This window comes from Falco rusticolus, chromosome 6, assembly GCF_015220075.1.
Source record: "Falco rusticolus isolate bFalRus1 chromosome 6, bFalRus1.pri, whole genome shotgun sequence".
NCBI classification, from domain to species: domain Eukaryota; kingdom Metazoa; phylum Chordata; class Aves; order Falconiformes; family Falconidae; genus Falco; species Falco rusticolus.
This window is the reverse complement of record NC_051192.1, coordinates 39,113,614-39,132,190: the sequence shown is the minus strand read 5'-3', so window position 1 is coordinate 39,132,190 and position 18,577 is coordinate 39,113,614. Positions and strand designations below refer to the sequence as shown.

Below are 18,577 nucleotides of genomic sequence, written 5' to 3'. Positions count from 1 at the left end.
GATACACATAGCACATACATAGAACATACATTAGATATACACACAGATATCCAACTATATTTTTTTAGGTGAACAAGATCACAAGTACAGTTTGATATGTCTGCTGTTTATTATTCTGAGCTGCCTTATTCTTTCCTTCTCCTCTCAGCCTGTGTACTGAATCCACCCATTACTCTGAATTTAGATATTAAGTCCTTTCAGCTACAGTGATATCTTTTGTTATACGTTTGTATTGTACCCAGAAAAAACATGGCCTGGGTCCAAAAAAAAGACCTCCAGGTACTACAGAAATACAAACATTATAAAATCAGACAAAAACTATCCTAATAACCCTGGATAATAATCCGTAATGTGTGCAAGGAGATTACAGGAAACATGCCAGCATTCCAGCATTCTAATTGTTAGAGATTTGCCCTGAGCTTCAGATAAGTTTTCATGGTACAGATAAGCTGCTGCTGCGTTTTAGAGGGTGTAACCTGTTGCTGTTCTTCAGATCTGAGAATTCTCGGGGGTTTTTGTTCTCCATTCCCAACACTGTTTATGGTAACTATTTAAATAAGAATGAATGTAGCTTTGAATATGTCACTACTAGGTTTTGAACATTCACACTTTCCACATGCTCCTTGGGTCTGAGTGTTTTTACCTCCTCAAGTTTTCCACCATTACCTGCCCTAGAAGGTGTAAGATTCCTTCAGATCACACTTTCCTTCTGGCAGTGCAGGTTATTACCATCAGGCTTACCACAAATCCTGTGGTATTCATGCAAACCAGCTAACCATTGATGCATAGCCCAGAGTTTGGAACAGTTTCCTAGGCCAGCTTAGTACCTGTGTAAGATTGTCCACTATACCTGAGAACATCTCCTGAGGTAATCAAGCGCGGGAAGGCACAAGTCTGTAGATGCAGATCCTAATCCTGGCACACAGTCACCCATCTCCTTACAATCTACTTCCCCTGCGGACAGGAAAGGCAGCATTGGGAAGGACAGAAGACAAACAAACATAGCATTAGTTTTCCTTTTTCATTCAGTTGTGCCCTAATGTCTGAACAGAACCCAGAAAACATCTTTTGTTTGATCTTATTAGATGACAACCAGATGACCCTCATACAAACAACAGAGTAATATTGGTCACAGTTTATACATGGACTTTTATATGAATAAATGCTTTAATAGATACATGCCTATTTAGTAACTCTTTAGTAGAGCCTTTGGGAGTTCTTATAATCATACCTTATAGTCATCTGTCATATTGACTCCCACTTTTTTCCACAAGTGTATGAATTACTTGCTCAAATTCACCCTTCACTCAATTAATGTACTCATTTTTTTCTATTCATTTGCACCCCAGTGCCCTGGCAAATGCTTCTACCACAAGTTTTTCCTTCTAGTTTATTTACTTCTTAAATACAACATTTTATGTTTTGTGCCACAATATTTCCTTCTACTAATTCAGATGTCAAGGTCTCATAGTTTCAGCTGTAAGATGTCCTCAGGCTCTAGTGTCTCAGTGTGACAGGTATTACTAACTCTGTGGCATGAGCAGTCTCCTACTTTTAGGTCAGCTTCACTAAGAGTATTAAATAAGCAGGTCAGTTCCAAGGCATCCTGTTGCAGAGCTCCTCCCTGGATAACTCCACTCACTCCACTATCTTCCCTGTCTGCACAGCCTGTTCTCCTCCCCTCTCAGGCAACGTTCTGCCCATTCTAGAATATCTGGCTCAAAACCATTTTTCCTTTTTAGCCAAATCTGAAGCTTTACTCAATACCTATATACATTAACATTTTATTGTCTTAAAAGCTATTCCTCTCATAAACCCCACAAGATTATATTAATACCTTTTATTAAATCCTACTTTATCTCCTTTGACTGCATTTATTTGCTTTTTCTATGCCCTTAACTGTTCCCTCCATAATGCACTTTAAAGTCTTGTCTACTATTGAGATCAGCTAAGTCAGACAGTGAAGTCTGAATCCTTTAGTTTTATGTTAAAATGCACATAAATGCACATAAATATTTGTTATTGCCTAGTACTGAAGTATCTATATGTATAGTAGACTATACAGAAGTCCTACTGCCTTTAATACAAAAAAAAAAGATCTTGCTTTTTGACATGTGACCATAAAGCAGATAAGTTTATCTCATGAAAGCAAGAAACCTAAAGAAATATGACAGGCTTTTAAGTTCTCCAGAAGGAACACGAGTTCCCTCTACTGGTACTGGCCATGCAAGTTTTTTTTCTCTTTTGTAGTAATAACTATAATTCTGGTCTGTCACCACAAGCTGAATTCTGCACCCATTGAAATCAATGGTGAAACAGCTTAATAAGATGAGCTAACGTTAAAGACTAGGTCTGCTGCAGTTAGGTGCTTCAATTAAACCCGTCACTTACAGACCTAGATACCTCTGTGCATTAATACACATATAAAACACAAAAGCCCCATTCTACCACTCATTAGAAGTTTTGCAATTTACGTAAGGGGAAAAAAAAAAGAAGTCATTGCTACAGTTCAGTGAAAAGGGTCAAATTCTAATGATCAAGGCAAGCCAGGGAACACATGGGGGCAGAATGACCCAACATCATTTACTTTTGTTCTGAAGTCTGGTGAAGCACCACAACTACTCTGCAGGGTTACCTTGACTTGACATGCCTAGTCTCCGCTGCCCTCAGTAACACAACAAAGAACACCTAACCACGGGAACAGAGTGTTGTTAGTTGCAAAGCTCATGATCTCACTGAAGGTTCAGCAGGTTTTCAGCACTGCATATGCCAAACTACTGCTGCTGCGGTGGGCAAGGCTAGAAAGGAGCCATATGGCTTTGACCACCGAATGCAAAACGTACCGTGTTCTGTTGCAGACAATCCATGCTGTCACTGCACAGTGCCAGCCCATTTCTGCAATATTCTGGGTTTTGGTGTTGGGTTTTTTATTATTATTTATTTCATTATTTAAATTAATATAAGCAAGTCCTGATGAAAATTAAGATCAAACGAAGCAGACATTTAATAGTGAGATGCATCTCTGCTGCTACAATAACTTGAAGAATTGATACCATTAAAAATGTTCCTGAAATAATCCCTTGGTCTTGATTTTATTTTGTTAAAGTATTCTGGACTCAATTTCTTGACTGCCTTTCTCTTCATTACCATACTATGTATTACATGACTGAATTCTCCTATTCTGCAGGATCAAGTTTGACACACCGTGACTTAATAGCATAATAAGAAAATGAAAATATTTACCCAGTCCTTTGACAAACTTCATAAGGCACATAATATAACTGGTGGCAGCGTTGGCAAAGACCTGGATGCTGTCTGTGTTTAGAAATGCTTCAAAGACATCAAACACCGGAGCCTGGCGTTTCCCTGTGGAAATAACAAGATGAGAACTCTTCCCCATCCGCCATAAAGGTAATTTTCCAACAGTTTTTCAGCAATTTAACTGAATCTGTAGAATCTCGTCTGTTCTGGGCAGAGACAGAAATTAGCTTAGAAGTAAAACCTCCTCTTGCTCCAGAGGCAACTCTGGTAGCCCTTCACAGGAAGAAATACGGACTCCCTCCTCTGCCTTACATCTATGAAGAGTGTCAGCTGATGCCTGCCCAAATGGTAAGAGCAGGTTTGAGCTTTTCAGCTCAGGAGGTTTCTGGTTTAGTTTTTGATAACTGCCAAGATGACAGCAGTCACGTGGGAAAACTATTCAGACTGTACAGTAACAGAATAGCCTTGCTTTTCCTAAGCAGATTATCAGTCTTCAAAAGCTGTATACACTTGCATTTAGCCATTGACCATAACAGATCTGAAAGACAAAATTTAGGAGGAAACCATATCCCTTACATGTGACCTGTAACATTTCAAAATACCTTCTAGTGTGGCAAAAGCACAGCTTTAAGTGACTTTCTCATACTACTCAGTTTCCATACAAGCAAACACCTCTAGGAGGGATGCAGAATTATTCTTACAGCAAACGTGCCTTGTAAAAGTGCTAGAAATTTACTGCCTTCTGATTAAGTGCCTGGACAAGCACTTGCCTAGAGTATCACACTAAGTTACCCTGATCTATAAGAGTGATAGGTTTCACATAGTTAAGAAAGACAGTCCACATGAGATGCGGTGGTTGTACACAGTATGCTTTTCTTTCTCTAGCAGGACAGTAACAAGTGCCCAGCCAAGCTCAGCACTCCTGCACTCCTGTTTTGCTCAAAAGTATTTCAGTAGGTTTGAGGCATTTCTTTCTCATTCTACTCATCTGCCAGAATCTAGAGGATAAAAAGTCAGAACAATACCTCTGCTTTCCCTCCCACCCCAACTAATAAACCAGATACTTCAGTACAGTCCTGAAGTATCGCAGTGCCGCTGCTAAGTGCCACTGTTCAGGTAGGGCGTTTAAATGGAGTTATAGTTAGTTATTATGTCCCCAAGGAATAAGACAGGGAAACAAAAGCACACATGAGACAGTCAGTACATAAGTCCTTACCCACAGAGTATTCTCCTACAAGGTACTCTTTAACCTCTGACTTGCTGCTGCTGTGCACTGTTTCCAGAGCACTGAACAGGGGTCTCCATCCTGACTGGATCTGGGTAGAACACATTTCCACCAACTCTCCTATAGAGGTGACCACCTGCAGACAGTGTAGGAGAGGTTAAAAAATAAAACCAAACCCCAGAACTGGTATATAGATGGACCTTCAGAAGGAATGAAGATGGCTTTAAACACATTCTCATATGTCAATACGTCAGTCTAGACTAATTCAGGATTTTATCTTTTAGATAATAGAGAGGTTCTATTTAATTGTTCTAAAGCCAGTTGTACTGTCTTTGTGCTTTGCCACAATGCTGGCTTAGGTAGGCAGAGCCTTCCCGACTCCTTGAAGATGATTAAGAGGCACCATTTGAAGGGAACTTGGGAGACACTCTTGAGTGGACCAAGTGCACTCTGGAAAGCATCCACCTTTTGGGCATGGGAGGCCAGATACAGACACCGTGATCAGGGCCAACTTGCCTGGTCTTGGACATCCTCATCACACAGCTCTAGCTGCATGATACGCTCAAAGGGGCGGAAAAGCGCTTCATTAAAGTGAAAATGAGAAGGCTCATTCCAGTCTGTCAGCATTTCAGTAAGGATGTCATGGATGAAGGAGACAGCCTTCCGAGACACGTGCCTCTCCTTATGACAGGCAGCCTGCAGAGAAAGGAGGAGTATTAAAGTTTGTCCAAGCAAAAAGTTTGCTTTTAGTGAGACACTTTTAAAGGAGATAAGCACTTTATGTTGCTGAAGCCTAAAAACGGCTTCATGACTAATGTGACTAGGGACCCCACTAATGAAAATGGGAGAGTACTGCCATGGAAACGGATGACTGAGACTCTGAGTTGCTTGGAGTCCAAAGATGCATGAAGGTTTGCTGACAATTCAAAAACTGCAGAGCTAAAAACAAATAAATAATAAACCCCCCAGAGCAGAAATTGTGTGAAATGTTGTCTTTTGTTTCTACCATGTGACCGTTTTTCCCTTTAAAAAGGTAGTTTCTGCATATATTCACCATACCTATCTATGCATGACCAAATGTCAGTTTTTATTTGGCTATTTATGGAACTTAAAAGTGAGAAGGATCTCATCACTTTTGGAAGAGCTATTAAAAAAATTAAACCATCGGTGAATCTGGATATAAATTTACTGTTTTGAACAACCATGCAGGTTTTGCTAAATTCTGTCCTTTCCCTGATGCTGCTTCTTCCCAGTAATGCCTTCATCTGCACTGAAGTCAACCAAATAGACTGACCAGCCCCGCATTCTAAAAAAATGGAAGGTACTTGAGTTTAAACTGGCTTGGGATCTTAAGAGAGTTGGAAATTTTCAGTATGTGAAAAGCATTTGAAGCGGTCTCAGGCATCTAAAGGCAAGCGAGACACTAGTTTTCAAGATAAAGGGCTGTTAAAGCATACAATAAAATAATTCTCTGCTATTTCTACTTCACTTAGAGGGATTCCACTGAGACTCCAATGTCTAAACTCTGTTGTAATATAGTCCACCCATTTCTTGAGTCAGTGAAATTAAGTGCTATGGCAATTTACTGAACAGCTCATCTCAAAACTCCAAAGCAGCATGCTGCCAGTAGACTTGGGCAGATGACCTCACCAACAGAAAGAAAGCAAGTACTGCACGTTTATTCATACAAACGATACAAATCAAAACACTCCGAAAAGTTAAGACACCAGCATTTCAGCAGGTAAGACTGAATGTTTGGCTGAGGAAAGGTCATTTGTTAGGACTGAAATTCATTACGTGCTGCTACTGACATGCCACTGCCCAGGGGTAACAAGGAAGGAGAAGGAAAGGAAAAAATGTCACCATCCTCTCAGTTGAGCTGGCTTTATGTGGGAAAAGAGAGCCTGTATCCTTTTATAGGAAAACTTGCAAGGACACAGACCTTGACTGGGAAAATAGGTAGATGGAGAAGTTACTTGTACCCTCTTAGGATGGTTTCCATCACATCCATCACATCCACAGAAGAAATACATTGCAAAAATTCAACACGCTGTCACTGGACCTGCCCATTTCAGTTATTTAAAAGTGCACTCCTCAGTGGCAGTATCACAATAATTGAGACAGTGTATACAATAACCCAACAGGAGTGTAACCAGATTTGACAATGTTGAGGGTTGATACGCATTTTAGGAGCTCTCTTCTCCAGCTTTTGCAGCCTTGCTATCTCCTGCACATATTCCCATTTTCTCCCCAACTCCTACCTCTACAAGGTGCGGTGCCACCAGGCTCCAGCAGCGCATGAGATGGAGCAACGGGCGAGATTTACTCCTTACAATTCTGAGCATGGCATCACCAAGTCGGAACAAGTGAAGTGCGCTTCTCCTGTCCTGGGTAGATTTTACTTCACCTACAAGAAAGTATAAGAAAATAAATGCAAGCTAACAACAGCTGCTCCTCCATCTCTAGATGTCTAAATTGGAATATAAATCAGGTTAGAAATTATTAGTATTGTCTGGGCGAAGGCAAGGAGGGTGATGGAGAAAAAAAAAAGAAAAAAAATAAATCAAACTAAAATACAGCCTATGCCTCTACAGGTAGAAGACCAGGAGATGGACCCAAATTTTAAGAACGATGTGTTAAACACATTTTATTTTTCTTAAGCGATCTTATTTTGGCAAACTTTTTAAAGGGATGGGCTTGGAGAAGTAAAGCAAAAAAATTAAGCAAGGAGTTAAATAATTAAGACCCACAATAGCAGCTGCAAAACCCTTTGGTGACATCTACAGGAAAGAATATAAACTGCAAATTATTTAGTTTTGGTTTGTCCTTTTGTATTTCTTATCAAGCAAAGGATATGAAGCAGAGAATGTCAGAAAATACTTTATTGTTCCCCAGCCAGTAATACTTGTTATCTCCTATTGAAAGGGATTCATCTTCCATTGCTCTTACAACATCTGGAAAGACACTTCATTCTCTCATTTAAAATATGCTGGTGCCTTTATCTCTAATGAAAGACGCAATCAGGGGGTATACCACTTTTAATATATATTACAAAAATTCAATTAATTGCTGTACCCTAATTTTAATTTCGTTATAACTAACTACTGTTGATTGAACACTATGCACCTGATAAGAAGTTCACTATATATTAAAAATAAAGTATGAATGTTGAGGCCTGGAGACAAGCAAGAGCAAAAACTGAACAACTTGGAGTGTTACATGGAGAAAATGACAAGTAGTGCTTCAAGCAGAGGCGAAACTGATTGAACTGGAGACATACACCAGATAAAATCCATGTCTGCTACAGGACAGAACAAAACCCGTATGATTAATGTAACTTCTACAGCCACAGTCGAATATATTCCTCTGGGTCCAATCCTGCTCTATTTGAGACAGTGATGGAAACGACAATTTGGAGGCTCTGCACTGTAAGGTATATGCTCCACTTGGCTGGGGAAGAGCAAGACAAACCCCACTGCTTCATTTAATGTTCTTCACTTGTGTGCTTTGTTTGCTATCACCCATTTCCTGAACACTTCTGAGGTTATCCCACTGTCAAATGCCTAACCTAAATCCACCGTCTTACGTCTACATTCACCCGAGTTCCCTAACTGGATCAGGCTCTAAAATGGAGCTGTGAGTAAATACCTGTGGATAACTAACACACCCCAAAGTCAAGAACCAAATTAATGTCCTCTGAAGTGTTTCATAGCAGGTGTGGATGCAGTCCCTGTCCAAAAAAAGCACTCAACATTTTCTAAAGACTTTGAATCACTCCTACAGAAAAAGATCTTACTAGACTACGTGCTGTGTTTTATTTACCCCTTGAAATTTCAATTGGAAAAATTAAAATTGTAGGAATACAAAGCAATTTCTGTAAGCAATACAGTTGTATATGAAACACAGAATTCTGTAAGGGATCTTCAGGCAATTTACCTGGCATTGCTAGGGAGTAATCAACTGTATCTGTGACTGAATGGAAAAGCTGGGCCTGAGAAGCCTTCTTGAGCTGGTAAAGGAAGCCTGCCAATGCCATCAGGTTTAACTTGTCAGCAGCATCTTCAAAGAGCCTGTGAGTGAAAGAACAGGATCTAATTGAAAAATTCATGAGATGCAGACTTAAAAGCTTATGTAGGAGAAACCCCCTTATCTGTACATGGCTACTATGTGTTGCCTTTGGTGACACATTGAGCTAATGAGGACTTCTTCATTTATACATGCTACAGAAAGACTTTGATCCAGAAGCTTTATTAATTGGAGGGTAGAAAGCAGGGTGCTGTAGGACCAGCCAGAACCCTTCCAAGGTTCAACTGCAGTATTACAACCAAAAATTCACTTTTTCAAGGAAACTTCCTCATTTACTGTATCTTAATTGCTATAAGCAGTTCGTGAAACAGTAATCAAAAAACAGTGAGAATATGCCCAGTCCGCAACACTGATCATGATAGCTTCATTGACTTCAGAGTTACACCAGTTTGCGCCATCTGAAGTTACAGCCCCTTGCATAAAAAACAAATTACTTCAAGTCTTAGACCTAGAGTTACTGTACCTGAATTGCTATTTTGGAATATAAACAAGAGTTGTTATTTTCAGCTGCAATAAGCTCTTAATAGTTAAAATCTGCACCCTTAAACCAGTAAACATGCTTACACAGGAGGTGGCTTCCGCAGAGATTAGTGAAATTTCACATGGTGCAGCCATAAGTTGACACAAAGACGATTTTCTGACACTGTTTTCCATGAAAAACTTCCTATAGTCCTAGAAGACTGGGGATCAAGTCCTACTAATGCCTGCACTGAACTGAAAGTGCAGAAATCAGACCCGCATCATTAAAATTACGGTACTGCTATTCTCCAATCCTCAGAACCAAGTTGTATTGTGATGTTTCTGAATAAAAGGTACTTTCCACGCACAGTCAAATTCCTACAGGCAGTGTCAGTATGCGTTACTTTTTCCTCTGAACTTACCACCCTCTTATGAGCAGAGATTAAGAACGTAAAATGTCAGCTGGAGAAAAAAGGTTATTAGAAGCATGCAAACGCAGGAAATTTTCAATTCTAGCCTGGGCTGCCAAAAGAGTAACAGAAATAGTGAGAAAGTCTGCAACATAGTCTGCAGACTGGACTGTTATAGGGACATTTAACCTAGCCATTCTGTGATCATGCTTGGTAGCCCTTCCTCCTCCGGACATGCTGGGGCAGGCTGACAAGCTGTCCACACAGTCCTGACAGAAGCAGCTGCTTTCTAATTGACACTGTTCTTGTCACTCAGTACCTCACGAGAAGACACCCACTTATTTTGTCAACAGATTAATTTATATGCAAGCAACAAATCCACCCCTCTCAGGATACATTTGATTTACTTGGCATATTCACTGTTGTGCACAGACATACTCAGCCAGTACCAGCAGGACAAGTACTGCAGAGATGCAGAAACTCAGGTCTTTTAGGAACTGCTGGTTGTGATGCACACACAGCTCTTGTGAAACTCAACTGAAACAAGCAGCTGCAATGGACAAAGATCAGGTGACACTGTACCACAAAAGGTCCATTTTGGTCATGTTTTGGGAACAAGGATTCCGGTTCCTGACTACAATGCTTTTACCTGTCAGCTTGCGTGGAGAGCGTGAGAACAGCCTTGGCAGCACTGGTCCCACACAGCAGGCTGCCCCCACGGAAGTCAAAAGCTCTGCCCTTACTGCTCTCCTTGATGAGTTCCTGGATAGAAACCGGCTGAATGACAGGATTGCTGCTGAGGCTGGTCTCCTGCTCAGAGGTCAGCGCCTGGGGGGATTCCCCAGGCTCAGAGTCTGGGTGCAGCCCTCCAGATGCCTGCTGTGACTTGGTGATGGTAAGGGAGGGCTGGGGAGCACCATCACTGAAGTGGGTGTGCTCCAGCGTGCTGATGTACTCGCACACCCTGAGAACAGGAGAAGCAAAAGATTAATAAAACCCCCAAAACAACAACTCCTCCCCCCACTAATCACCAGAGTCACTGAAAAAATGCTTGGGTCTGCACTTCGGAAGCGAGTCAGAAGGATAGTGCAAGTACAGCTCTCAGCCGCCTCACAGCCCCATCACTGTGAGAAGCCAGCTTGCACGGAAACCCACTGCCAATTCACGGGCATCGATTTCTACGTCTGAACCAGATACAATGCATGTAGAGGGATTTTTAAAGGCCCGAGGTCATATGTTACCATTGTCTGGGTTGGACAACCCAGGCCTGTTAGTTGAAGTTGCAGAGCAGTTTTAAATAGTCCTGGGAACAAGCAGTGGGAGAAGGAAAACAAGCTATGCACAAACAAGAAGCCAGGTGCAGCGCAAGCCCTGGGAACCGCAAAATCAGCACACTCTGATCAGGCACCTGCAGCATGCCCACCAGTCAGCGACACGGACCCCCACGTGGCCCAGAGACTTTTATCCAATCACCCGTGTGTAAAGTCAGGTGAGCGGTCGGTTTAAGTTATAAATATGACCTGTTTGTTTAATAAAGTGAGCACGGCACGTAGCCATATTGGTGTGATTGTCGTGACTTGGCCGACTCTCCACAGGGAACCCTCTTTGAATGCACAGAACATTTTCCTCAAACTGTAAACAGACAATCTCTAAGCTCTCAGACTACCCATAGATAACCTGTCTTCTTACACCCTTTGGTCTCCCATGTGCCTAGATAGCAAATAGTTTAGTGGTGGTGCCTGAAAAACCCATTTTAGGTTCCTGGGTCTGACACAGTCTTCTGGTAACTTTGAAGTTTCTAAGCATTAATTTTGCCTCTGAATAGCAGTCGAAAACAGCACTGTCTCTTCTCCTACAGATACTGGCAGTGAACTCACCCTGACACTGTTTATACAGAACACTCCCAGAATAAGTAAGGTTCTTTTTCTCAGTCCCCGACTTCCAGACAACATGGCGTAAATTCTGTTTCTTTTGGGAAAGCTGGTGAGTACCTGAACACATGAGGCCAACAGTCCTGATTGTGGCTTCCCATCTCCAGGCCGACATTAAGAACTGCATCCATACACAGAACATGAGCAGTGTGCAGGCAGACTCCCTGCACCTTCCCCATCTGCTCCAGTTTCTGCTCCACTTTCTGTTTCACTGCAGCATGAAAAATAAATAAAAAACAGCATTAGCTTCTCCAGCTTTTTAAACAAACGTTGGTTTGTATATAGGGCAATGACAAACATATAGTCTAAAAGTTATAAGCATGTGGATTTTAGACAAAAAACTAATCACACAAACCCATTTATTCCTAATAAACATAAGGCAGTTTTAAAACTAAAATCCCTTTTGATTGATCTGATATGCATGAAAAAAAATCAATGCCAGATTGACAGCCTCCACCCCCAAATTCAAATCTTGTTGCCCACAGAACAGATGCAGATTGCCAGTGATAGTACATCTCTCTCTTTGGAGCTGGCTGCTGGATATTTATTTATTTTTAGCAAAATCTCTTTCACTACAGAAAGAAAAAAAAAGAGTTTGTGGATTTCACATCTATGTCCATACAAGAGTTTCACCAAAGAGCTTTTGTTAATGGATACTCTTGTCAAAGCAAAACTAATCCTGATCTGAACTTCAAGCATTTGGACCTCATTCTTTTTCCTGAGAATCTCTGAAAAGCTTAGGTTTTAAGTGGAAACAAATGTTGAAGCTTTGCAAGCTTTCACAGAACAGATCTGTTGGCCTTTAGCCACCGCTACCACCTCCTCTTTGCTTCAGTGTGGCCTGGCCAACTAGCTTCAGTCTCATCTAGCAGAGCGGTCAAAAGCTAGTTTGTGCTCAGGCCTGTTCCGTTTTGTTTTGTCTACTGAGACACCAAATTTAAGTGCCAAGCAGGGTCATTTCTGCAACACGGTGTTTTATTATGGGCTTCTTGCCATTAGAAATCAGATGTCATCAGAGGAATTTTATGTGCTTCTCCAAACAGTCATTGGAGACAGCAGCTGACTTCACTGATTTCCACTGGGTTTGAAGTAGTGGTATAGAGATGCAAACTTTTTATGTTGTATCATTTTTTTTTATTCCAACTTCATCTAATGTGATTTAGAAATAGTTTTAAATATCTGATGATGAAAAAAGACAACCAAAGATGTACACAAAAGACAGGGAGAGGGACACAAACTCAGTTTATATTACCAACCAACACCACCCAAAAAAATGATTCCCTCATGCCATCTAGTTCTAGTATCACAAGACTTAAAAAAAGCATATTTCAAAAATGCTGTTGGCTTATTTGTTATTCCACTGATTATATTTGATATGGAACTGAAATTAGTATGACATAACGTTAAGAACCTAGGACAGCAGGACACGTACTGAAGTCTCTAGACATACATCCCATATGCCTAGAAGTGACCGGGGCACAGTAGTGGCATTCCTCTCCGTCCTTCTATGTGTAGCAAGGTACTTTCCAGTTGCATCTTTGCAGGCAACGTGAAATAAGGTAGGTAATATAATCACATAGTTACCTTGAGCTATAGTATCACTAGGCTCTTGGATTTCTTTTTCCTCTTTCTCTTCTTGGACACAGGAGGCAGCAGCCATTTGGGCAAGAGCTGATGCACAGTTAGCAGCAACTCCTGTAAAACACCACTACAATTACTGTTCAACCAGCATTCCCTCCCCAATCCCATGCAATCTCAGCAACAGGTTGTGTCAAGGAAAGTTGGCTGGATATGTCTGTGCTGTAGGGGAGGTGCATTCTATGGGGAGTCCTGCATTCCAGGTTCCTGTTCAAGACTGGAACAGGATACTGCTTTTCTCTCTCCCCAGTTCCTTCAAGGAAAGTTACCATCCTATTTGATAAGTCTGCCATGACATCCTACATAGCAGTACCTAGAGCACAGCTCAGTCTGGCTGCCCTCCTCAGTCCATCCAGGCTCACGCAGATGGAATCCTTCTCCTTTTGGTTCTGCTCCTTGGCTCCTTCTGCTCCCAAGATGAAGGCCAGTCCCTTGGAGCTGCCTGCCATGCGGCCAGTCAGTGGCGTGGACAAGGTATCAATCAAGTTCTTCCAACAGCCGATTAAAAGGTATCGGGCAAAAGCAACTCCTGGAGTGAGAAATGTATTACTACTACTACTACTGAAAAACGACACAACAACAGTTCTATCATCAGTGGTAAAAAACCAAGTCATATTTTGTCCTCTGCACGGCGAACTACCAACTCACATGTAGGATGTACTGATATACTTCCCTCAATGCTTAAACTGTTGTTCTAAACCACAACTTATCTGAATATGCTTACAGTATATAGCAACCCACTGCTGGTAGATACAGTTACGCTTGTAGTACAGTCGTAGTACCTGCAACAACAGAATCATCTGTCTTCCGGTTTTGGGAAAGAGGAGATTGAGCTGAAGCAGATGCCATCAATTGGCCACCAATTGCGCTGCTTCCCAAGCCATCGATATCTGCCAGAACATTAAAACCCAACAGATTACTTACTATTTGACACACGGATGATACAAGGAAAGCATCTTCCACAGGCTTGTTGTTCAAGTAAGTAGTAGCACTCCTGACTTCTCAGGTATGCTTTTCAGCTGCTCTTTTCTGGCAGCCTTCTGAAACCTTGGCATAAACATGAGCTGTGGCATCTTATGCTTTGCCCAGTATAACCAATGTTTTCTTGAAGAGGGGGAATATCCCACTCTCAAAAGTCCCCCACCCCTCCCTGCCCCAAAGCTGTATGGTCAACAGAACTCTCAGCAAAGATTTCATGGTATTTCTTAAGAGTTCAGAACTTCCCACACCCTTAAACTTCCATATTTCTTAGTATAACCTTTCAAATCTTGCTAAATCCTGTATCTAGATGTTTCCAGACCTCAGTCTTAGTCCTCAAGATGCACTGGGATCCTATGTCCTAGAGGTGGTATTTAGTAGACCTATATAGGTTCAATCTCAAGAAAAGAAATACAAGCCTTTCTCCAACACAACAAATGACCAGCTTCTCATAGAGTTTAATGTTAGGGACATCAGGTTGATTTCCCTTCTAGCAGCCCCTGTCTGCCTGCCTCTTCTCCGCCTACTTTATGGCTACTATTTTCCCAAAGTGTTTCTTTCAGCTTCCCAGCTCAATAGCTAAAAGCAACACCGAGCTCAATATAATTAGCAAAAAACTTTCAGAGCAGTGCCTTTTGATTACCAGTTAATAGCTCAGCTGAAGCCAGTGTTCTCCCCGCATGCACTTTTTTAATTACCTCTTTGTAGTCATACAGTATACACGTTCAAGCAGATAGTGCGTTTTATATCAATACAATATCAAGACCTCCTGCTGCCTTTCAGCTGATACAGTTTGATTTTTTTCCCCTCAAATGAAGCCAAGGATTGTTTTTAAGCATTTGTTAGAGGTGCCTCAGTGTTCAGCTTCTCTCTGGTGCCATTTGGCATATACCTGGCACAGCACAAATCTGAGCTAAGGGGAGCCCCATCTGTGGAATGCTTCCAGGATCAGACACCACTACTTATATTTGTATAGCACCACAGGCACACTGAAATAGCTTTGCTGTGACATCAAGGAAACAGCAGCCTTACTGCTTATCATAAACAGGTACCAAGTCTACCAGAACTGAAGCTAACAGTGAACAAACTTATTCTCCCTGTATTCCAGGGACAGTCTGTTGTTAAACCCACGCTTCTAAAGCTTTCTGCCTGACCCAAAACAAACACTTAAGTACCTGCCAACTACATTTCATTAAGTCCTCCTCTACTGGTAATTTCGTGAAACACCGTGTGTTGCATAATGCACTGAAGCAGTGTATTATTGTAGCTTGGTTTAGACACCTTTGGAAGTTAGCCTAGCCTGTACTGACCTGTCAGCATGGTGATAAGTGGAAGGCTGTGCTCTTCAGGGCTCCCCCAGTATCCAGATTCCCCCAGCATGTTCCTTTCTAGTACCTGGTGGTACAGTTCTTCAACCCAGGCCTGGGAAAATACCATCAACACTCCACTGGACTGCACCTGCTTCATGAACTCCTTCTGCAGAGAACCATCAAAGCCAGATGTAAGACAAAAGTAAGCCCCATAGCATGAGTTTCAGCCCCTAGATCTACTCCTGAGCGTACGGGGCTGCAGGAGTAGAAATGAAGTTATGCAAAAATAAGAATTAACTAAGGATCACAATGTGTATCTATAGTAGAGAATGACACGAATAAGGAGCTTTCCCTTCTCTTACTGCAGCTCATGCAAGATGCAAATCATGACAGTTCTTGTACAGTGACAAAGGTACATGCTGATCTCTCACTATTTCCTCAAGGTAGGGGTGGGATTCTCAATTCACAGTATCACAGAATGGTCAGGCCTGGAAGGCACCCCTGGAGATCATCTAGTCCAACCCCCTGCCAAAGCAGGTTCACCTAGAGAGGTTGCACAGAGTCGCATCCAGGTGGGTTTTGAATGTCTCCAGAGAAGGAGACTCCACAGCCTCTCTGCGCAGCCTGTTCCAGTGCTCTGTCACCCTCAAGGAAAAGTTCTTCCTCATATTCAGGTGGAACTTCTTGTGTTTCAGTTTGTGCCTGCTGCCCCTTGTCCTGTCACCGGACAGCACTGAAAAGAGTCTGGTCCCATCCTCATGATGCTCGGCGTTAAGATACTTCTGTGCATTGATAAGGTCCCCTCTCAGTCTTCTCCAGGCTCAACAGGCCCAGCTCCCTCAGCCTTTCCTCAAAAGGGAGATGCTCCAGTCCCCTCATCATCTGTGCAGCTCTCCGCTGGACCCTCTCCAGTAGTTCCCTGTTTCTTTTGGACTGGGGAGCCCAGAACTGGACACAGCACTCCAGATGTGGCCTCACCAGGGCAGAGTAGAGGGGGAGGCCAACCTCCCTCGACTTGCTGGCCATGCTTCTCCTAATGCACCCCAGGATCCCAGTGGCTTTCTTGGCCACCAGGACACACTGATGGCTCATGGGCAACTTGCTGTGTCCACCAGGACTCCCAGGTCCTTCTCCACAGAGCTGCCTTCCAGCAGGTCAGCCCCCAGCCAGTACTGGTGTAGGGGGTTGTTCCTCCCCAGGTGCAGGACCCTCCACTTGCCTTCACTGAACTTCATTGGGTTCCTCTCCACCCAACTCTCCAGCCTGCCCAGGTCTCGCTGGATGGCAGCACAGCCTGCTGGTGTATCAGCCACTCCTGCCAGTTCTGTATCACCAGCAAACCTGCTGAGGGTACCCTGTGTCCCTTCATCCAGGGCTCTGATGAGTAAGTTGGACATGACTGGACCCAGCACTGACCCCTGGGGAACACCACTGGCTACAGGCCTCCAGCCTGACTCTGTGCCATGGATCACAACCCTCTGAGCTCTGCCATTCAGCCAGTTCTCAGTCCACATCACTGTCCACCCATCTAACCCACACTGCCTGAGCTTAACTATGAGGACACTGGGAGACAGTGTCAAAAGCCTTGCTGAGGTCAAGGTAGAGAACGTCCACTACTGTCAATCCATCACAGAAGGCTATCAGGTCGGTCAGGCATGACTTCCCCTTGGCGAACCCATGCTTACTGCTCCTGATAACCGCCTTTTCCTCCACATGCTTTGAGATGACCTCCAGGATGAGCTGTTCCATCGAGGTGAGGCTGACCAGCCTGGAGTTTCCTGGGTCCTCCTTCTTGCCCTTCTTGAAGACTGGAGTGATGTTGGCTTTCCTCCAGTCCTCGGGCACCTCTCCTGTCCTCCATGACCTTTCAGAGATGACGGAGAGTGGCTTGGCAATAGCATCTGCCAGCTCCCTCAGCACTCGGGGGTACGTGCTGTCGGGGCCCGTGGATTTGTGGGTGTGAAGTTTAAGTGATTTCTAACATGATCCTCCTCAACCAAGGGAAAGTCTTCCTTTCTCCAGTCTTCGTCTCTTGCTTCCAGGGTCTGGGACGCTTTGAGGACTGGCCTTGGCAATAAAGACTGAAGCAAAGGCAGCATCCAGTAACTCCCCCTTCTCTGTATCCTTCATTTGTGCGCAATAAAAAGAAGTTGTGGCACCTAATGCTGGCTGTCCAGCAATCGTGCCTTTCTGCAACGAGCAGTCACCACAGATGAACTGGCGTGCAGTTAGATATCTGAACTATTTTCAACAATACTTAGGTCATGCTCAGCACTGCTGCACACAGTGCTGCCCCTAGAGAAGTTTCTGAGTCACAGATTTGCTCTTGCAGCTGCTGAAGAACATACCAGAACTGCCGATGATGTTAAAAGCCACTTGTTTTGAGGTCTTCTAGAATATATGTTCTCTTACATGGGAAACTCAGCAATAATGGTACATCTTGACAAACTTGTTTTTCATTTTTTTGTTCTGTATATCATTGAGGGATTTTATTTTTAGGAAAACTCTGAAGCAACTTCTCTTGGACAACTTAGTTGAAAAACATAGATCTATGTTTCGTAACTCCTACAGCCTTCAAAACAATTTTTTAAAAGCCCAAGAAGCTGAGAAATCCCAGGTGCTACAGAAATCATCAGTTCATATTACTAAAACCTAATTATTTTTCACTCTAACATCTCATGTCTTCATCTGCGTAAATACAAATCAAGTATTAAGCAAGAAATTTGTCACTATGCTCAAAAGTAGTTGCAAGATGAAGGTATGTCCCTTGATAACATGCACAAACAATACTTGCTATATCACATCATGCTAATGAAGATCTGTTCTGAAGATAGAGTATCCATCTAAAGACCGCTACTTCAGTGATAATCAGCAAGCAGCATTCATCCCCCTCCAAAATTACAGAGAAGCTGTGTAATTCAGATGCATGACATTCAGCATGCAAGATTCAGAAGCAGCTTGGAGAACGCTTCATTTGCAATTATTATTTCACTACTTAGCAAGCAGCCTGAAGGCTTTATGTGTGGACCGGTTTATGTGAAAGGAAGTAAAATTTCTTTTCTAAATAGTTTTCCCATATTCCCCAACTCACCAGCAACACAGGAGCTTGGGCAGGCTTCTTCCTGTAGTAATCCGAGTTGGCCAATTTTAGGTTGAGCAGCAGAGTATAATGTGAGACCATGTAGAGACTGTCTGCATTCATCAGAGTCTGGAAGCTGAAATTTAGGTTTCCCTCAAATCCTGGTGAGTACATCATACCTAACAAAAACACCATGTGAG

The 18,577-nt window shown here is 42.7% G+C and overlaps 1 protein-coding gene across 6 annotated transcripts in view; it reads right to left on the bottom strand.

Moving 5' to 3' along the window:
• The window catches only part of ARFGEF3 (ARFGEF family member 3), a 96,874-nt gene that overhangs the window by 21,033 nt on the left and 57,264 nt on the right, over window positions 1-18,577 (bottom strand). For all 6 annotated transcript variants that reach the window (XM_037391757.1, XM_037391758.1, XM_037391759.1 and 3 more), the window contains 13 exons: window positions 18,390-18,556; window positions 15,299-15,464; window positions 13,793-13,900; window positions 13,324-13,539; window positions 12,957-13,067; window positions 11,433-11,583; window positions 10,091-10,405; window positions 8,423-8,556; window positions 6,748-6,893; window positions 5,003-5,182; window positions 4,478-4,622; window positions 3,244-3,366; window positions 851-954 (listed from right to left, as the gene is read on the bottom strand). In XM_037391757.1, the coding sequence (XP_037247654.1) occupies window positions 851-954; window positions 3,244-3,366; window positions 4,478-4,622; window positions 5,003-5,182; window positions 6,748-6,893; window positions 8,423-8,556; window positions 10,091-10,405; window positions 11,433-11,583; window positions 12,957-13,067; window positions 13,324-13,539; window positions 13,793-13,900; window positions 15,299-15,464; window positions 18,390-18,556 (2,066 nt within the window). The remainder of the gene's footprint in view (window positions 1-850; window positions 955-3,243; window positions 3,367-4,477; window positions 4,623-5,002; window positions 5,183-6,747; window positions 6,894-8,422; window positions 8,557-10,090; window positions 10,406-11,432; window positions 11,584-12,956; window positions 13,068-13,323; window positions 13,540-13,792; window positions 13,901-15,298; window positions 15,465-18,389; window positions 18,557-18,577) is intronic.